The sequence below is a fragment of the Hydra vulgaris genome, chromosome 10 (assembly GCF_038396675.1).
Source record: "Hydra vulgaris chromosome 10, alternate assembly HydraT2T_AEP".
NCBI classification, from domain to species: domain Eukaryota; kingdom Metazoa; phylum Cnidaria; class Hydrozoa; order Anthoathecata; family Hydridae; genus Hydra; species Hydra vulgaris.
In genome coordinates this window covers 20,103,309-20,121,205 of record NC_088929.1, presented here as the reverse complement: position 1 = coordinate 20,121,205, position 17,897 = coordinate 20,103,309, and the positions used below count along the sequence as shown (strand labels likewise).

The window sequence follows — 17,897 nt, the reverse complement described above, 5'->3', positions numbered from 1 at the left end:
ACTCTGGATTCAATACTTATTGCAATTAAGAAATTTTTGAACATTTTAATAACTCTCATTAATCCTCAATACTTCATTTAGTTCTTTTGAATAAGAGAACGCTTTTCTGCAAACATTTCCGGTTGTAGATGTTCCTGCCCCACTAATTGCAGGGAAATTAACTCTGAGATGCTTTCTTATAAATATTAATGGCTGGATGAATTTTTTTTTTGCCGTATCTTGTCTTGGATTCTTTCCTTACTTTTGAATTCGAGTCGGTATAAAATATGTAAAAGACACTCTAGAAATCTTATCCTAGCATGTAACGGAGATATCCCATAAGTGTACCTTTTTTTGCAATAAATCCACTTAGACTAAAGTTCTTCAAACGCATCATTGCAGTTGGTGTAGCTTCCCAAAAAGCATTTCGTTGACGATGTGTTTATTATAATTACAAAAACTTTTCCGTCAATCATGCACAAAATAAAATTGAAATCAGCAATAACAAACTTTCCATTAACCAATTTAATATTCACTGGATGCAAATCCAAAAATTCTTTTTTCTATTTGACGCTGTTTGTCTAAAACGACTACAGCTGTTTCTATGATGAAATAAAGTTGAATTGGCCTATAAAATCTTACTTTAGGAGGCATCAAGTTGGTCTACAAAAAGTTATTTTGTGAAGTTGACACATTGAGCCTCAAAGCTTTTGTTACAATTGCATACGTGCTTGAATCTTGACTGTCAACAGAATTGGAAAACGCCTGGTTGTACAAAGCTTTTCAGTAGATCCAACCATACCCCGACTGTTTAATAGCAACATATTTTCACTTAGTTCAGGGGCGTGTCTATGGGATGTCTGCTACGTCGCTGGACATACCCAATATGTATATATATATATATATATATATATATATATATATATATATATATATATATATATATATATATATATATATATATATATATATATATATATATATATACAGTATTGGACAAAACATTTGCAGCCAACATCGAACAATGCTAAAAAGTGTTCCTAATTTTACATGTCTTAAAAACGAAACAAACTATACTACCACAGCAAACAGTTCAGGAGTCTGGAGTCATAGCATGCGAAGACATGAGCAATCAGCTGACAGGTGACAGCACACAGGCAGAATTTCGTTGACATTGAAAGAAATTGGCACATTGGCACATTGGCAGAATTTCGTTGACATTTTTGTTGACAAGTGCCATTTTGCAGCGGACAAAACAAGTGCAACTTTTTTGGGTTGTTTCATTTTCTTAAGTTTGGTCCGTGTCAATGTCACGGAGGTTTTTTAATAATTAAAGGAAGTATCCAGAAGTTTCCAGAAACATGCAGAAGCTTCCAGAAATTTCCAGAAGAAGCATCTGGAAGCATCCAGTAGCATCCAGAAATATCCAGAGACATTCAGAAGCATCCAGACGCATCGAAAAGAAGCATCTAGAATCTTCCAGAACAGGTTCACACAGGTTCATATTACTATATAAGAGACATGTAAATCGACGTGTAATTTAGTCAGTATATGGAAGTCAATCAGTCAGTATTGTCAAGACAGTTTATCGAAGTGAGTTTTATCACAGTGTTTTATCGAAGAACATCAATACAAGAAGTGAAATACAACAAGTGTTTCATTACATCAATACAGTCCACATCCAACCAAGACGTTGTGTTCCACACAGCATTATTGCATCATCACAAGGTAAATGTAACACGGTAAGCCTTGAGAAGCATGATTTTTTATTTTTATTATTTTTTTGACTTCAAGTGCAAAAATGGCTCCCGACAGTCTTGGATTGCAACTAAGAAAGAAAATTATTGGCGATTACGTAAGTGGAATGTCACAAAAGAGTGTTTGTGATAAATATCGCGTGAAAAAATGGACCGTATCAAGACTATGTTCCAAATATCGTTCTACGGGGAAGTTGGCAGCAGATAACAAAGGTGGAAGACCGCGTTCCACCACTTCTAGAGAGAATTCTATGATCGTCAGATTTGTCAAGAAGGATCCCTGGATATCATCAGTCGAAATACAAAAGCAATTAGAGCTGCCTTTATCGGACCGAACAATCAGACAAAGTGCTGATGAAGCACGTCGTCTGATAAACTTTGTCTCTAAACAGTTACATAGTTATTTCTCTAAATTGAAAAAATGCAGCACTTTTATATAAAAAAATTAAATTAACATTATTTGGTTGCACTAGTTTTGTCCGATACTGTATATATATATATATATATATATATATATATATATATATATATATATATATATATATATATATATATATATATATATATATATATATATATATATATATGTTTTTTTCACAACTTCAATATTTTGTTAAATAAATATGATGCGTCGGCAGATAAAAGCAAACAGAGCGAATAATTATAGCAAACTAAAGCAATAATTAAGCAAACTATACAAGGTTAATTGTTCGAACGGATGGTAAGAAGTTATTAATCCGGGATAACAGTTAGATTTACGGTTTGGTATTTTATTATAGTGCTTGTCAAATCGAGAACGGTCTAAAGTTTATTAAAAAAAACGATTTATATAATTAAAAGGAGGTCGTCCTAATTTTTGACTTAAACAAATTAATAAGAAACTTGAATGGACATACCTTTTTTTATTAAGTTATAAAGTACTTCATTTTTTAAATATTTACTTTTATTAATTTAAAAAAAATAAGAGTTATTATTTCTTAGAGATCGAATTCCGGACTTTCCTTTTCTGTTACACCCTAAGTAAAGTTTTACTCAAATTATATTGATATTTATTATTTATTATTATCAGGAGGAGAAGGCTATAATTAACAACAAGCACATATTAAAATATATCAATAGACATCCCTAATTATTTTATACAAAGCTGTGTATCTTTTTAATTACTTGCATTTTAAACAATATAAAAAGAAAAAAAGGGTTTTAAATACTAAAAATTAAATTCGAACTTCCTTTCATACATACACCCTGTTTGGTATGTATTTATTAAACATTTCTTAAACATAAAATTTAGACAGTTTAATTATTTGCTTAAAATGTTGACTAATTCTCAAGTTCAAATAGCTCTCCAAACAAAATGCCAATCGGAGATAGTCCATTGGAAAGAAAGATTGGAAAAAAATATAACTTGTTTTAAAGACAAACATCCAAATATGAATGTTGTAGAAAATATTAAAGGTTTAGACACCTTTTTACCAAAGACTTTTTCAGAAAAACATTGTGGCAATTTCATTTGTTTAAGGTAGAAATATTTATTTCGTTTCAGTGATTTTTTTTTTATTGTTTTCTTTTATTATTTTTAAGCTTTCTTATTATTATTGTTAACCTTTTTTTATTAAACATTTATAAATTTATCTTTATATTAAATCCAATGTAACAATAACAATAATGAACTAGTTTTCTTATAAAAATATTTTTTATTGAAAACATTGCAATTGAAAAATATAATTGTATAACTATGTTTTTATGTTCATATTAGTTCTCAATCAACTGGAAACTGTCTGTATAGTTCTATCTCGTTAGTCATCACTGGGAATAATTCTGTAGTAAATGATTTAAGATTATTGACATCAATCGAGCTTTTCTTAAATGCAGATTTCTACTTAAACCATCCAACTTTTCAATCTGTTTTTTGTAACAATATAAATGTTTTTCCTTGTTTAAAAAACATACTGCCGTTGTCAACATCAAAAAATTCTTTAGATAAAAGAAAGGAAGACAAAGAGTTAGTACAAGAAGAAGCTGTTCATAATTGCAATGATAAGAACTGGTCCTCTTTCCTTTGTGTTCTTTGATTGTCAAGCATATGTGGAAAAAAAATAGAATGTTTTTATCCAGATAATGGCCTCACTAAGTACAAACTATTATTTAGCCAAAATATTTATCCCAGAATGACCTCTTTTGAAAATTACGAGTCTTTATATCTTCTTTTATGTTGTGAAAGTTTTTCAAATGATTTTTCTGTCCCTTTTCAGCACAATCATTATGTTCCATTAATACTAAAAGACAATTTGAAACGTAAACCTTCCAATGAAAGTAGCAGGATGTTACAGACTAAAATTAATTTTCATAGCAAATTGAAAGATCATGATGACCTTATGGAATCTAATTTAAAAAATAAATCATCGATCTTTGCAACAAATTACCAATACCTAGTTTTAGTAAAATAACTCGATGTATACCATTTTCTATCACTTCCTATAATTATGATATTGGTTATTTGGTTTCTAATTATGCTAGTTATTTCAGTGTTGCTAAAACTTCAAGTAATTCTGAAGTTCAACATTTAGTTCAATCTGTGTTTGTACCTTGTAAAACATTTACTTTTCCTAAAAATTCAAATGGACGTAGCTTTCAACTTGCATGGATAGATAAATTTCCATGGCTTACTTATTCAAAGATATTTGATGGCGCTTTCTGTTTACCATGTGTACTTTTTGGTCACAGTTTTCCTTCAGATTGTACTATAGTAGAAAGGCTGTTCAGTAAACCATTCAACTACTGGAACGATGCTTCTGCTCACTTTAAGAAACATGTATTTGGAAAAAATAATAATAGTCTAACCTGCAGAAACAAATGATTGCATGTTAAAACTGGTGAAGTTTTGTTTTCTTTATCATCATTTAGGTCTTTTAAAACAGAGCCAATTGATATAACCTCTCGAAAAATAATTCAATCACAGATTTCTGAAATTCGTAGATTGTTGTTACCAATTATTGAAATAATTATTATATGTGGGCGCCTTGGACTTCCTTTAAGAGATCATCGAGATAATTCAAAATTTCATCCTGGTAGAAGCGAATCTCCTAGTCCTACTGCAGGAAATTTCATCGAACTGCTTCATTTTCGTGTCAGAGCTGGCGATAAAATTCTTGAAGATCATTTAAAATATCAAAAAAATGCATTTTATATATCAAATACATCTCAAAATGAGCTGATAAATTGTTGCGAAGTAGTTACCAACAAAATAATAGAAGAAATTAAAGTCTCAATATTTTTCTATTATTGCTGATAAAGCTTCAGACAGTTCAAATAAAGAGCAACAGTGTTCGACAAAAAAAAAGCTTAGGTAAACTCTTAAAAAATTACAACAAAAAAGAATGACAATCAAATATTCTTTACCAATATATATATTTTTTAATACTATTTCAGGAAGAAATAATTCATTTCAATAATGTATCTTTAATATTCTAGAAATGTCTTTGGGCAAACTACAACCACATGTTTACGTCATTTTATTATTTGTCAATTAGAGCTTGACATGTCGAATTCCGGACAAATTTTTGGCGAGTTGTGGAAAAAAATATTTATTGTGAGCGAAAACGTAATCCTAAATTATTTTTCTTGCTTCAATTGTCGCTTTTTCTATCAAAGCACCCAAGTCGAACAATGCGCTAGACAACTCAAAAAAAGATAAGAAAACAACTCACTGAGTTTGAAAAGGGCCAAATTGTGGCATGGCATGAAAGTGGATCCACTGACCATGAAATCGGAAAAAAATTGAATCGATGGTGCACTATAATTCGAAGATTTTTTTTCAAGTATTATTTGACGGGAAGTTTTAAACGCAAAGAAGGGAGCGGAAGAAGGCGTAAAACAACTGCCAGAGAGGACAGATTAATTATAAGAGAGTTTCGAAAGAATAGAAAGATAACAGCGGCTGAAATAAAGAGAAATTTTAAACTGGATGTTGACGAACGGACGGTTCTTCGAAGGATCCATTCTATTGGGAAATTTAAATCTTACTGGAGCGTTAAAAAACCATTTATTTCTGAAAGTAACCGGAAAAAAAGACTTCAATTGGCAAAGCAATATCAGAATTGGACAATTGAACAATGGAAAAATGTTTTATGGAGTGATGAGTCACATTTTGTTTGCGCTTCAGTGGACGGCGGCGGTTACATAATGAACGTTACGATCCATTAGTAACACAGCAAACAGTAAAGCACGATAAAAAAGTGAATGTATGGGGATATTTTACTTTATCGGGTGTTAGTTGTTTGTATAAAATTCCTGGTATTATTGACAGTAAAATGTACAAACAAACCTTAATTCATCAACTGATACCTAGTGCAAATGAGCTCTTTAAAGATAAAAGTTGGGTCTTTCACCAAGATAATGACCCGAAACATACGGCAAACAATGTGAAAAATTATTTGAAGAACAAAAAGTTAGTGGTTCTTTCTTGGCCAGCTCAAAGTCCTTATCTGAACCCTATTGCGTATCTCTGGAGTATATTGGATCATGGAATCAAGACAAGAGCTCCAAAAAATGAAGAAGAGTTGTTTCAAATTCTTCAAAATCAATGGAAGAACATTTCTAGGGAACTCTTACAATCACTTGTTGAGAGTATGCCTCGTTGGTGCAAGGCAGGTGATCAAAAGGCAAGGTGATCAAAAGCCGTGGCTTCACCACAAAGTATTTTTTTGGTCTATTTCGTTATTTCAATAAAAAATTCTCAAATTTTTGTCATTTTTTTCTTGTTTTTTTTCTATCTAAGAATCAATGCACCAAATAAAAATTTTTTGTTTATTTTTTTCTATATCAGTTGTAGAAATTTAGTTGAGTTCTCTTGCATGTCTATCTAAGCTTTTTTTTTGTCGGACACTGAACTTTCTTTGGTTATTAGATTCTAATTTAGACATAAAAGAAGAAAATGTTAAATTTATACATTGTTCAAATGGTGTTACTGGCGAAGGTTTATTTAGTGTTTTACTAAAAAGTATGTCTGTTCTTTCCTTGGATATTATAAATTGTAGAGGACAATCTTATGATGGTGCTGGGGCAATGGCTGGACATAGTTATCTGCTCGTATTTTTAATTTGAATAAAAAAGCTATTTCTATTTATTGTTACAGACTTAATTTAGCTATATGTGCATCATGCAATGTGCAGTCTATCAGAAACCTTTTAGCTCATATAAAAGAGGTATCATACTTTTTTAATCTTTCTCCAACCAGGCAACAAAAATTAGAAGAGCACATTGATAAAATTACTCCATTAGCTTCCAAAAAAAAAGTTAAAAGATGTTTGCAGAACACGTTGGATTGATAAAGTACATGGCATAGATACTTTTCAAGAGCTTTTTATACCTGTGGTCTCCTGTCTTGAAGAAATGTCCTTAAATATCAATAAAACATTTAATCATACAACATCTACTTCTGCTTCCTATTTACTGAAGTTAATAACAGGTTTTGATTTTGTTGTTGCACTTTGTATAACAAGAAATGTTTTTGATATAACTCTTCCAATTACACGATTGTTGCAGGCAAAAAGTAATGATATTTATAATGATTTGAATCTTATTCAGGCATTAAAAGATGCTGTGTCTTCTCTTAGAAATATAGTTGATGAACACCATTAAATATGCTATGAACAAGCATTAAAAATTGCATCCAAGATAAATGTTATAGAAGAAAAGCCTAGAAATTCATTTATTTCGAAAAACAGAGCTAATACTCCTTTTGAATCTGTCTCTCGTTATTTTAAATTGGTTATCACTATTCCTTTGTTAGACGATCTGAGTACTGAGTTAAACACAAGGTTTAATGATACAACTTCAAAGTGTTATAAAGCACTTGTCTTAGTTCCTTCAAAAATGATTGCAGAAGTTCAGTGTTCTAGTGATACTTATTGGAAAGATGATATCATATCTTTCAGTGACTTTTATATAACAGACTTACCAAATCCACTTGCTTTATTAGGTGAGCTTGAACTGTGGGAAGTATATTGGGTAAATTTTAAAAATGAGCTTCCGTCTAATATTACCGAAACATTAAAAGCAATAAATTTTCCTGGATTTGAAAACATTAAAGTTTGTCTTAAGTTACTTGCTACTTTACCCTTAACTTCATGCGAATGTGAGCGAACGTTTTCTTCACTTCGACGTCTAAAAGATTATAAAAGAAGCACAATGGTAGAGGACCGCCTAAATGGTTTAGCTTTAATGAATATTCACACAAAGTTACCTATAGATGTTGAAAAAGTCATTAATAAGTTTGCTATAAATAATCGTAGGTTGTGTTTTAAATAAAATTTTAATAAAAATATAATAAAATAAAATAATTTAAAAAATATATAATAAAAATATAATATATAAAAAATATAAAAATATTATCTTAAAAAAAGTAACTCTTTGTTTAGCGGCTATTTTCATAGCCACACATCTTTGTAAAAACATTATTGCCATTGAACAGTACAGTAAGTATAGCCCACAGTTTATTTACTATTTGGTTTTCAACTTTTTTTGTGGAAGACGGGCGGAAGTTATAGTTTCGAAAAATAAAGTTCATATTGGGTCAAATGTAATTAAAAAGCCTAATTTCGCAAACAGTAGATAAGAAATAGTGTCGCAAATATCCCAAACCAAGAGTAGTATACGAATCAACCAATAAGTTGACTCATTTACTCCTTGCGTGCTCTCCCTAAATAAGTCGATGCGTGTATTACTTCATGCGTGCTCTCCCTAAATCTAAAAAAATGCTTTAGCAGGGATTTTTAAAAATTTTTTTTGCTTCATATAAGAATAGGTCGTGTGTAATTGTTAAGCGCTGGTGCTGAATGGTTATCATCATTTTCTTCTAAAAATAGATAGCGTGCGAAGCGATGATGCTTGATAATGGTTAGCATCATGTGCGATAAAATATCGGGCGATTGCTAAGCCGTCTTACCTCATATATGCGTTTGTCAATGATGAAGGTGGGGGGGGGGGGGATGCTAAAATTTAACATTATTGGGGAGGGGTTAAAATTTCGACTTACCCAAAAAAATTCCTGTACATGCCCCTATAGTTTGATACTAATATCTAAACAGTCCATTATTTAATTTTGCCTCTTTTTACAATTCTTTTAGTGATGTGATTCATAAGTGCTTGTTAATCTACTTTGACTCTTAAATCACTAATTTCCATGCGTAAGAAAATACGAACTTTTAAAATGGCTACGGTTTTTTAATACAGAGGATATTTCATAAAGTAACCGTTCATTTGTTAATTGAATTCAAAAAACTCAATGTTGTAGCCTTATTTTCAATGCAAATTAGTATATCAATACAACAATTTCACAAAAACATAAATAAAAAAGGGCAAAAATAATCTTAGCGCTTAAAGTTTATTTTTAATTAATACCTTTTTAGTGTAAATCACAGTTTTGTTTATTTATTTAAAATCAATTTTCTAAAAATCTGACTGTACGATTTCAATATATTTCTTTTTGAACTTCGGATGAATAGTATATTTATATTATATAATAGTATATTTTTCTGGTTATTGTCTCAACTTTTTTTCGATTTGAAAATTTGTTTTTACTGTTATGACTATTTCCTAATATATTAAAGTGGACATATATATGTATGTATATATATATATATATATATATATATATATATATATATATATATATATATATATATATATATATATATATATATATATATATATATATATATATATATATATATATATATATATATATATATATATATATTGTTATCATTGTTATTATAAATATTATTTTTATTATTATAACCGTTATTATTTTAATCATTGTCATAAGGTGTTTACTTGATATTAGTTATATAACTAATTGTAAACAATCTTAAAATGAAGCCACCAACTATTTATTTAAAAGTTATCTGGCGCTCAATTTAAGAAGAGAAACTACTAAAGTTTCAAGAAGTGGTAAGTAACAAACTCTGAGTAGAAAAAAAAATTATTTCAAAAGATTTATGTATTGAAGTAAATGGCAAAAGTTTTTCAAACAGCTCAAATTAATAACTTATCATCAGAATTAATTGAAAAGAAGTTTTTCATCAGCCAAAGTCAAAAAGAATTTTGCACAGATAATTCTAAAACAACAATGGAGATAAAAGTTCCCAGCTTTCTGACCCAGCTGAAATGGATGGTAATGAACTTCATTCAGAAATATCAGATATTCAACCAACATCAGGAGAAAACTTTCAACACAGAGATCCAGCCAGAACCGTCCTTAGGGTAGCGCGAGTGGAGCAGTCGCTCCAGGCCTTGCGCTTAGGAAGGCATAGGCAACGAGGCCTTTCTAAACGCGAGCAACCAAAACTTTTACTTATTTTTAACGAGAATTAGGCATCGGTCTTACTCTCGTTAAAATATAAGTAAAAGACCTTACTGTCGTTAAAAAATGAAAAAAAAATTTGATTAAATGAAAATAATATAATAATAATATACGTGCCAAAAATATCTTTTTTCTTAATTTTTTTTAGGTGCCCGAAGAAATCCTAACGGTCTTGTCACAGAGCACCGCGGAAGTGCATTTAACCAGGAAGTTCGCGCCTCCTTCCTTACCGCGACGCGAAAATATGCCCAGAGCTCGTTTCGAATCTGGATCTCCTGCTTATAAAGCAAGCGCTCTAACACTGTGCCACGGCCGCAGTAAATATCTATCTGATTACCCGCGCAATAACTTCAATTATTTATTAATTAAAAAACGTGTTAACAAGATTCTTCTTCGTACGAGAAAATAGCGAACAAAATAATGCAAAACATCGTTCGAATCTATTGAAGCCATAGCATTCTCTCTACTACAAAACTAATAAACTCTACTAGAGAACTAGTAGAAATCTAGGAGAAAACGCTATGATTAAAGCTCTTCTTTGCAATGACATCACAAATGGAGAACTCATTTGCTTAACGACTATAAAATACCTTTTTTAAAGAGTGAAAAAGTTAAAAAAAAAATAATAGATCAGGCGAAATTTTTATTTTGTTTTTCAAAAATAAAAAAGAAGAAAAAAAAAATGTCTAAAAAGAAGAAAAAAAAAACGAATTATGTGAAAGAACATTAAATAAAATTCAAAAGTAACTTTGAGAAAGCTCATCATTCCAAGATTTTGTATTGTTTTTATTTTTCCATATTTTTTTCTTTGGTTTTTTAGTATATGTTGTGCATATAGTTTTGCTCATTATTTTTAATCATTTATAGTTTTATTCTATCATTTTAGTTTTATAAAGTGTTCTTTTTTTATGGCTGGTGGGAATTTGCAAATTAATATTTTAGTTCGTTTTAAGTGTAACTCATTTGGTAATTTAGTTGGTAAGTTACAACTTACAAACTTGTAACTATTTATAAATCTTTATGGTTATAAATGTTATAATTATGAAAAAATCATTGTTATGGCATTAGTGATGGTTTTAGTGTATTAAACAGATTTAAAATATGTCTAGAGAAAGAGACAAATATAGAAAATTTGAAAGTGGTTTTGAACAACAGAAGTAAAAAGAAAACGTAAAAAGTTTTCAAAATCGCAACAGGACACGCTAGTTAAATTTTTAATACAAGATGGAGCTGAACTTCAAGATCAAGATGGAGGATCAGCTGCTGTTGAGAGTTTGAGTATAGTGGGTAGAGAAATTGAAATATTCGTAAATCAATCTATTTCAAGTACAAGTAATGATAAAAAACTAAATGATTTTTTGCCGTCTGATACTTCTGATCCTCAAAACCTTTCAATTTCTACTAGAGGTTTAGCGTTTGAAGTTTAAGATCCTTTAGCACCTGGTCCTCAAAACTTTATATTTTGTAGTGAAGCTGAAGGGATTATTTCTGACATTAACAATCCAGTTGTTTGGCCTGTTACGTTTTTAACTGTTAAATTTGATGAAATTATCTAAAAGGGCCCTTTGCAAGTAACTAATTTTAGTTTTCCTAAAAACTCAGAAAAAATACGTTTTTTGGCTAACTATTATAAAAGAGTCACAAGCAACAAAGAAGAGGTGCTTAGGCAATGGCTTGTATGCAGTAAAACTAGTGACAAGGCATTTTTTTTTTGCTGTAAGTTATTTGGTAACCACACTGGGTCTCAATTTTCTTGCGACGGTTACAGTGATTAGGCACATCTTGGCAGAGGACTTGAATCCCATGAGAAGTCACCAAAGCACGTTGAGAACGTTAAAAAATGGAAGAAATTTGAATTGCGTTTAAAAAAAACTTTAACAGTCGATACAAAGCACAGGAAACTGATAAATAAAGAAAAAAAGCACTGGCGTGAGGTTCTGAAAAGAATTGTCAATGTTATTAAATATTTAGTAGAAAACAACATTGTATTCAGTAAATCAAACAGCAAAATATACGATCAAAACAAAGACAATTTTTTGGGACTGATTGAAATGTTGGCTACATTTGACCCCGTCATTCAAGAGCATGTTAGACGAATTCAATCATCTGAAATTCATGATCACTACCTCGGGACGAATATTCATAACGAATTAATAAAGCTGCTGTCTGAAAAGATAAAATCTAAGAATGTCGCGGATATAAAAGTAGCTAAGTATTTCTCAGTAATGCTAGACTGCACACCGGATCTTATTCACACGAAGCAGTTATCCTTGGTCTTACGATTTGTAAGAACTGATATGAATGCAAGTTCTCTTGAGAGTGAAAATGAAGGTTTAAGCATCGAAGAATATTTCCTTGGATTATCAGTCATTAAATCAACAGCGGGAAAAAATCTATCTGATTTTCTTCAACAAGAATTAGATGACTTGGATTGCAAATTAGGGAAGGCAGGGAATAAGGATATGACAACGGTTCTAATATGAAAGGTATCCACTCTGGAGTACAGGCACGTATCTTAAAATAAATTCAAAGACATTTAACATGCCCTGCCCAAGCCTTAGCCTCAACCTCCTAATTTGTAACGCTGCAAAATGTTCACTTAAAGGTATGATGTTTTTTGGTGTTGTGCAAAGAGTTTATGTACTTTATTGCCAACAATGCGATGGGGAACTTTCATGAAACACGTACCAAATCTGACTGTAAAAAGGTCCTGCGACATTTGTTGCCAAAGTAAACTGGAAAGCGTAAAAGCGCTTTGATATCAAATTAAAGAAGTTCATACTGCATTAATTGAATTAGTTGAGTTCACTGAGGATCCAAAAGCCAATAGTAAAACACGATCAATTATGAATGAAATAAGTAGCTATGAGTTCTTAATAGCCCTATGCATTTGATATGATGTACTGTTTGCAATAAACAGTGTTAGCAAATGCCTTCAGGCTCAAAAAATGCACCTTGGAGTTGCGTTGCAGTTATTTCAAAGGCTTGTTCAGTTTTTTCAGAAATTTAAAGCTGAAGGTTTTGTTTCAGCAACATTGGTAGCAAGAAAACTTAGTAAAACTCTGGGTGTAGAATCAAATTTCAAAGAAATCAGCCGGAGAAGGAAAAGAAGAATGTTTGAGTACGAGGGAAAAGATGATTCTACGGCAGAATCCGCCGAGAAAACGTTTAAAGTGGAATATTTTTTTGTTATTACAGATACTACAGCACAGTCCTTGAAAAGAAGGTTTGAAGAAATAACTAATTACAATACTATGTTTGAATTTTTGTATCATGTCAAAGAACTCAAAGCACTAATAGAAGACAAATTGTTTCAAAAGTGTTAAGACCTAGAATCGTTACTATGTTTTGAAGAAGAAAAGGATGCTTGTGGAAATTAGAAAACGACCGGGGCTTTGGTCAGGGCTAGGTTTGATAAAACATAGCCATGACAAGGGCCAGGTTTATGATCAGGGCTGCATTAATATTGATAGATCTTATAAAAATGTTATCTTTAATTAAAATTTATGATATGAATTTTATTTAAAAACAATATTTTATAGGATTTATCAATTTTAATGCAGCCCCGGCCGGGTTTATGACCGGGGTTGCTTTTAATTATAACTCATACCATAAATTTAAATTAAAAATAACATTTTTATAGGATCTATCAATATTAATGCAACACTGATCATAAACTCATCCCCGGTCGCGTCTATGTGTTATCAAACCTAGCCCCGGCCAAAGCCCCGGTCGTTTACTAGTGGAAATGACCTTTTTTCTGAACTTAAGGTTCTTTGAGAACTTCTACCGGCTGAGGTGAAAACAGCTGCGGGGATTTTGAGATTTATTCATCAGATTTAAAACCCATTTCCGAACGCATTTATAGCGTATATGATTTTATTGACTCTACCTATAACTGTGGCAAGCGCAGAAAAGAGTTTTTAACGCTTGAAAACTAGGGCATATTTAAGATTGTCCATGGGTCAAGAAAAGTTATCATCCCTGGCAACGTTATTAATTGAATCTGACACAACAGCCAAAATTAATTTTGATGAAATTATTTAAGACTTCGCTGGAATGAAATCGAGAAAAGTGCAGTTCATATAAGGTGAGTCTAAGTTTTGACAATATTAAAAGTACTGTATTTTTTATTGGTTAACTAGAACAACTTATTTTTATTAATTAATAATTTCCAAGATTTTATTATAAAATTATCTTCTTTTAATTTACAGATGTGAACACTTATTATATAACATCTACCTACCCATGAGCACCCTTCATAACGATTGTCGAGAACATAATATGTGCAAATAGCATTATTATTTTGTAATAATATGTTACATTATTTATAATTGATTATTCAATAATAACCCAACAAAGAAAAATTTATTTATTATTCTATTTCATTTATTTCTTGTCGGACAAAAATTATTATTTCGTTTATATTATTATTTATTTTATATTATTAGGCCTATAATAACTTTAAGAATAAACTTTATTATTATTATTTATTTTATATTATTAGGCCTATAATAACTTTAAGAATAAACTTTATTATTATTATTCTAGGTTATTTTATAAAGCGCTCAGTCCTTTTTATAAACTCACACGAAACCAGCAGTTCCAAATTATACCAACCCAAAATTTATGTTTTGCACTTACACAACCCCTTTTCAGACAGTAAGAGTTAAAACTTTTTCTTCGTCAAAGCGCTTTAAATGACGAGACTTGTTCTTTCAAGAGAGCCTCGCAAAATGTTTTTCTTCAGGCCTCGCATTTTCTAAGGACGGCTCTGGATCCAGCAACATGGCCCAAAGTATCAGACAGAATAAAATGCTTTTTGATTCAGCATGGGCCAGAGGAAAAAAGATAAAAATTTTTCTCAAACACGCAGCGTGATTTTGACGTTAGAATGCGACACTTCAGCACAAAATGATATGAAAAAGTTCATCCCAATGGTGAAAAATTTGTTCGCTATTGGGTGCTGTACAACAACAAAAAAGATTCATTGTTTTGTTTTTGCTGTTTGATATTTTCATCAAAAAACATAAAAAATTTCCAGAAATTTCAAAAGGATTTTGTGAATGGAAGACACTAAACCCAAGAATTCCTGAACATCAAAACAGTAATAAACACCAAAGATGCTGTTCAGATTGGAAAACTCTCAAACCTTGAAGAAGAAAAGATGGAATTTGATCAGCATAAAGTTATCAATGGAAAGATGAAAAAGTGGAAAGATATCTTAAAAGTGATTGTTGATGCAATATTGTACTGTGCCAATAACAATCTCGCCCTTCGGGGCCACAGCAGAAATCATCGGTCAACAAAAGAATTTTTTTGAGCTTGATTGAGTCAATAAGTCATTATTGATCTATAGTGGCTGAACACATTGCATTTGTTAAAGTAAAGAAAATCAGAACGTCCTATTTTTCTCCTTGAATTCAAAATGAGCTAATTGAGTTACTCGGATAGAAAGTCAAAAATGAAATACTGTCAAACATCAAAAAAGCTAAATAATACTCTGGTCTGTTTTACTGCACTACTGATACCTCCCACAAGAAGCAGATGATTCAAACATTCAGGTATGTTTACATTAATGAGGAAATCTATGCAATTGAGGAAAGCTTTGTTGTCTTTAATGAATCTCACAAAAAAGGTCTTGCAAAAGAGATCATTTAAAAATTAGAGAAGGATGGTCTAAAGATTTCTGATTGTAGCGGCCAAGGTTACGACAATGGAACCAATATGTCTGAAAAATAAAATGGCGTCTAAGCTCATATCCCTTCTCTCTGTGATTCATCAAGATTTGTTCCATGTGCAGCTCACCCTTTAAATCTTGTTGATGTCCATGCTGCTGAGGTGCATGAGGTGAGGTGAGAAAACAAACTGCTTAAGTATATAAACATTTCAATTGACATTCCAGCAAAAAAATTGAAATGATTGAAGGCTTCCATACAGATTTTGAAAGATGTTGGGGCAGACAGCATCATCAATAACGCCGCAGAAATAGTCAACCAGAACGGAATAGAAGGTGACTTTCCAATCAAGAGGAAGCACAAAGTAATGAGTATGACACTTTATGAAGCTGAACACAATTTTCACCTCCTCGCAGCAAAAACAGAATTCAGATCCCAGTGCAACCTTGTGTTTGACAGCATTATTATACAAATCGAGTGGCAGTCTAAATTAAATACATTAACAAATTTAAAATAAAACTAATATTTAATTGTTAGAATTAGATGAAGATGTGACCTAGTAAATTAATAATGTCTTTTAACTTTTTTTTGAAATAATTATAAGTCAAATTATTAGAAAAAATTTATATTAGGTATAACTATTTTATTCCATAAATATGAACCACGATAAGAAAAACCAAATTGGTTATACTTATTTCGATAAAAAGGGGCATTGAGATAATTATCAGTAAGTAAATCAAACTTATTTTTGGTTTTGATACACAAAAATTTTGGAATGTAAAAGAAGATATGTTTTCTTTACATTTAAACATAAAGCAAAAAATGTTATATATGTTTACGAAGCGAAGAACTATATTGGTTCATTTTTTTTGCAATCGCTTTAGTGGAAGCTCTATTTAATAAAAAGTCTTGGCTAAGAAAACAGGTATGTCTCTTCATCAAGTCTTGCAAACCCAATGGAGTGCACACATTGAGGTTGTAAAACCGTTGCCTCCTGTCAACCAAGTTATAGTTTTCAATTAGACTTTGGTTCAAAAGAGGACAAACAATAGAAAGACTATTCACGAAAATACCAAGAACAAAAAAAAAAAGCTCAGAACATTTCTACAAAAATGAAGAGAAGCAGTTTGAGCAGAACGCATTCAATACCGTTTTCGATACTTTAATTCAACAAATGAGAGACAGGATTTAAGTTGCAGAAATTTGACAAATAGGTTTTCGTTCCTATGGCTTTTAGAACCTGATAGTAGGTTGAGCGAAGAAGCTGAATCACTTAGACTGGAAGAGAAATGCAAAACTTTGGCGAAAATCAAATGACTTGGATGAATTTAATGAACGTATTCAATATATAATATAATATATAATAAATAGTATAATATATAATATAATACAATATATATATATATATACACACACACACACACACATATATATATATATATATATATATATATATATATATATATATATATATATATATATATATATATATATATATATATATATATATATATATATATATATATATATATAGATATATATATATATATATATATATATATATATATATATATATATATATATATATATATAAAAGAAGATTTCAGAAAATAAACAGTCATTAAGAGCCGATTTGAGACTTATCTACTTTTTTTTTTCAATTTATCATCAAATCATTTTCTTCTGACTCACAATCCTTTCTGATACATTATTAAAAAAAAAAATTTATGTTACTTTTGGATGTTTTTTTTTTACTTTCTTGTTTTAATTGTTATCTTCATTTGATTAAATGAAGATAATAAAATAATTGCGCTTCATTAAGCTCTCTAAAATTTATAAAAATTTTAGAAAAATTATGCATAATCTATGATTATTTGTTATTATGAGTGTATATTAATTTTAAATTTTTTTAAAATAACTCAACTAAGCATGCAATAACCCAGTTTATATGCTAAGTCTCCAATTCTTTAGAAAATTCTCAGTTTACATAAAGCATTTTTATTGGTTTATCCAAAGCATTTGAAACCGTAGATTATGGTACTTTGCCCATAAACTTAAACATTTCGGAATAAATAGCAAAAATGCGCAATAATTTTCTAAGTCATTTATCGAATCAAA

At 30.4% G+C, this 17,897-nt stretch overlaps 1 protein-coding gene across 1 annotated transcript; it reads left to right on the top strand.

The window, feature by feature from the left end:
- The first annotated feature begins 12,152 nt into the window (after positions 1-12,152).
- On the top strand, positions 12,153-12,584 carry LOC136086204 (uncharacterized). The gene has a single exon (XM_065808487.1). The coding sequence runs from the start codon at positions 12,153-12,155 to the stop codon at positions 12,582-12,584; it is 432 nt and encodes a 143-aa protein (XP_065664559.1).
- The last annotated feature ends 5,313 nt before the right edge of the window (positions 12,585-17,897 follow it).

Bases quoted from the DNA above. Each gene is read 5' to 3' on its own strand.
- LOC136086204 (XM_065808487.1), top strand. From the start codon at position 12,153: ATGTTGGCTACATTTGACCCCGTCATTCAAGAGCATGTTAGACGAATT.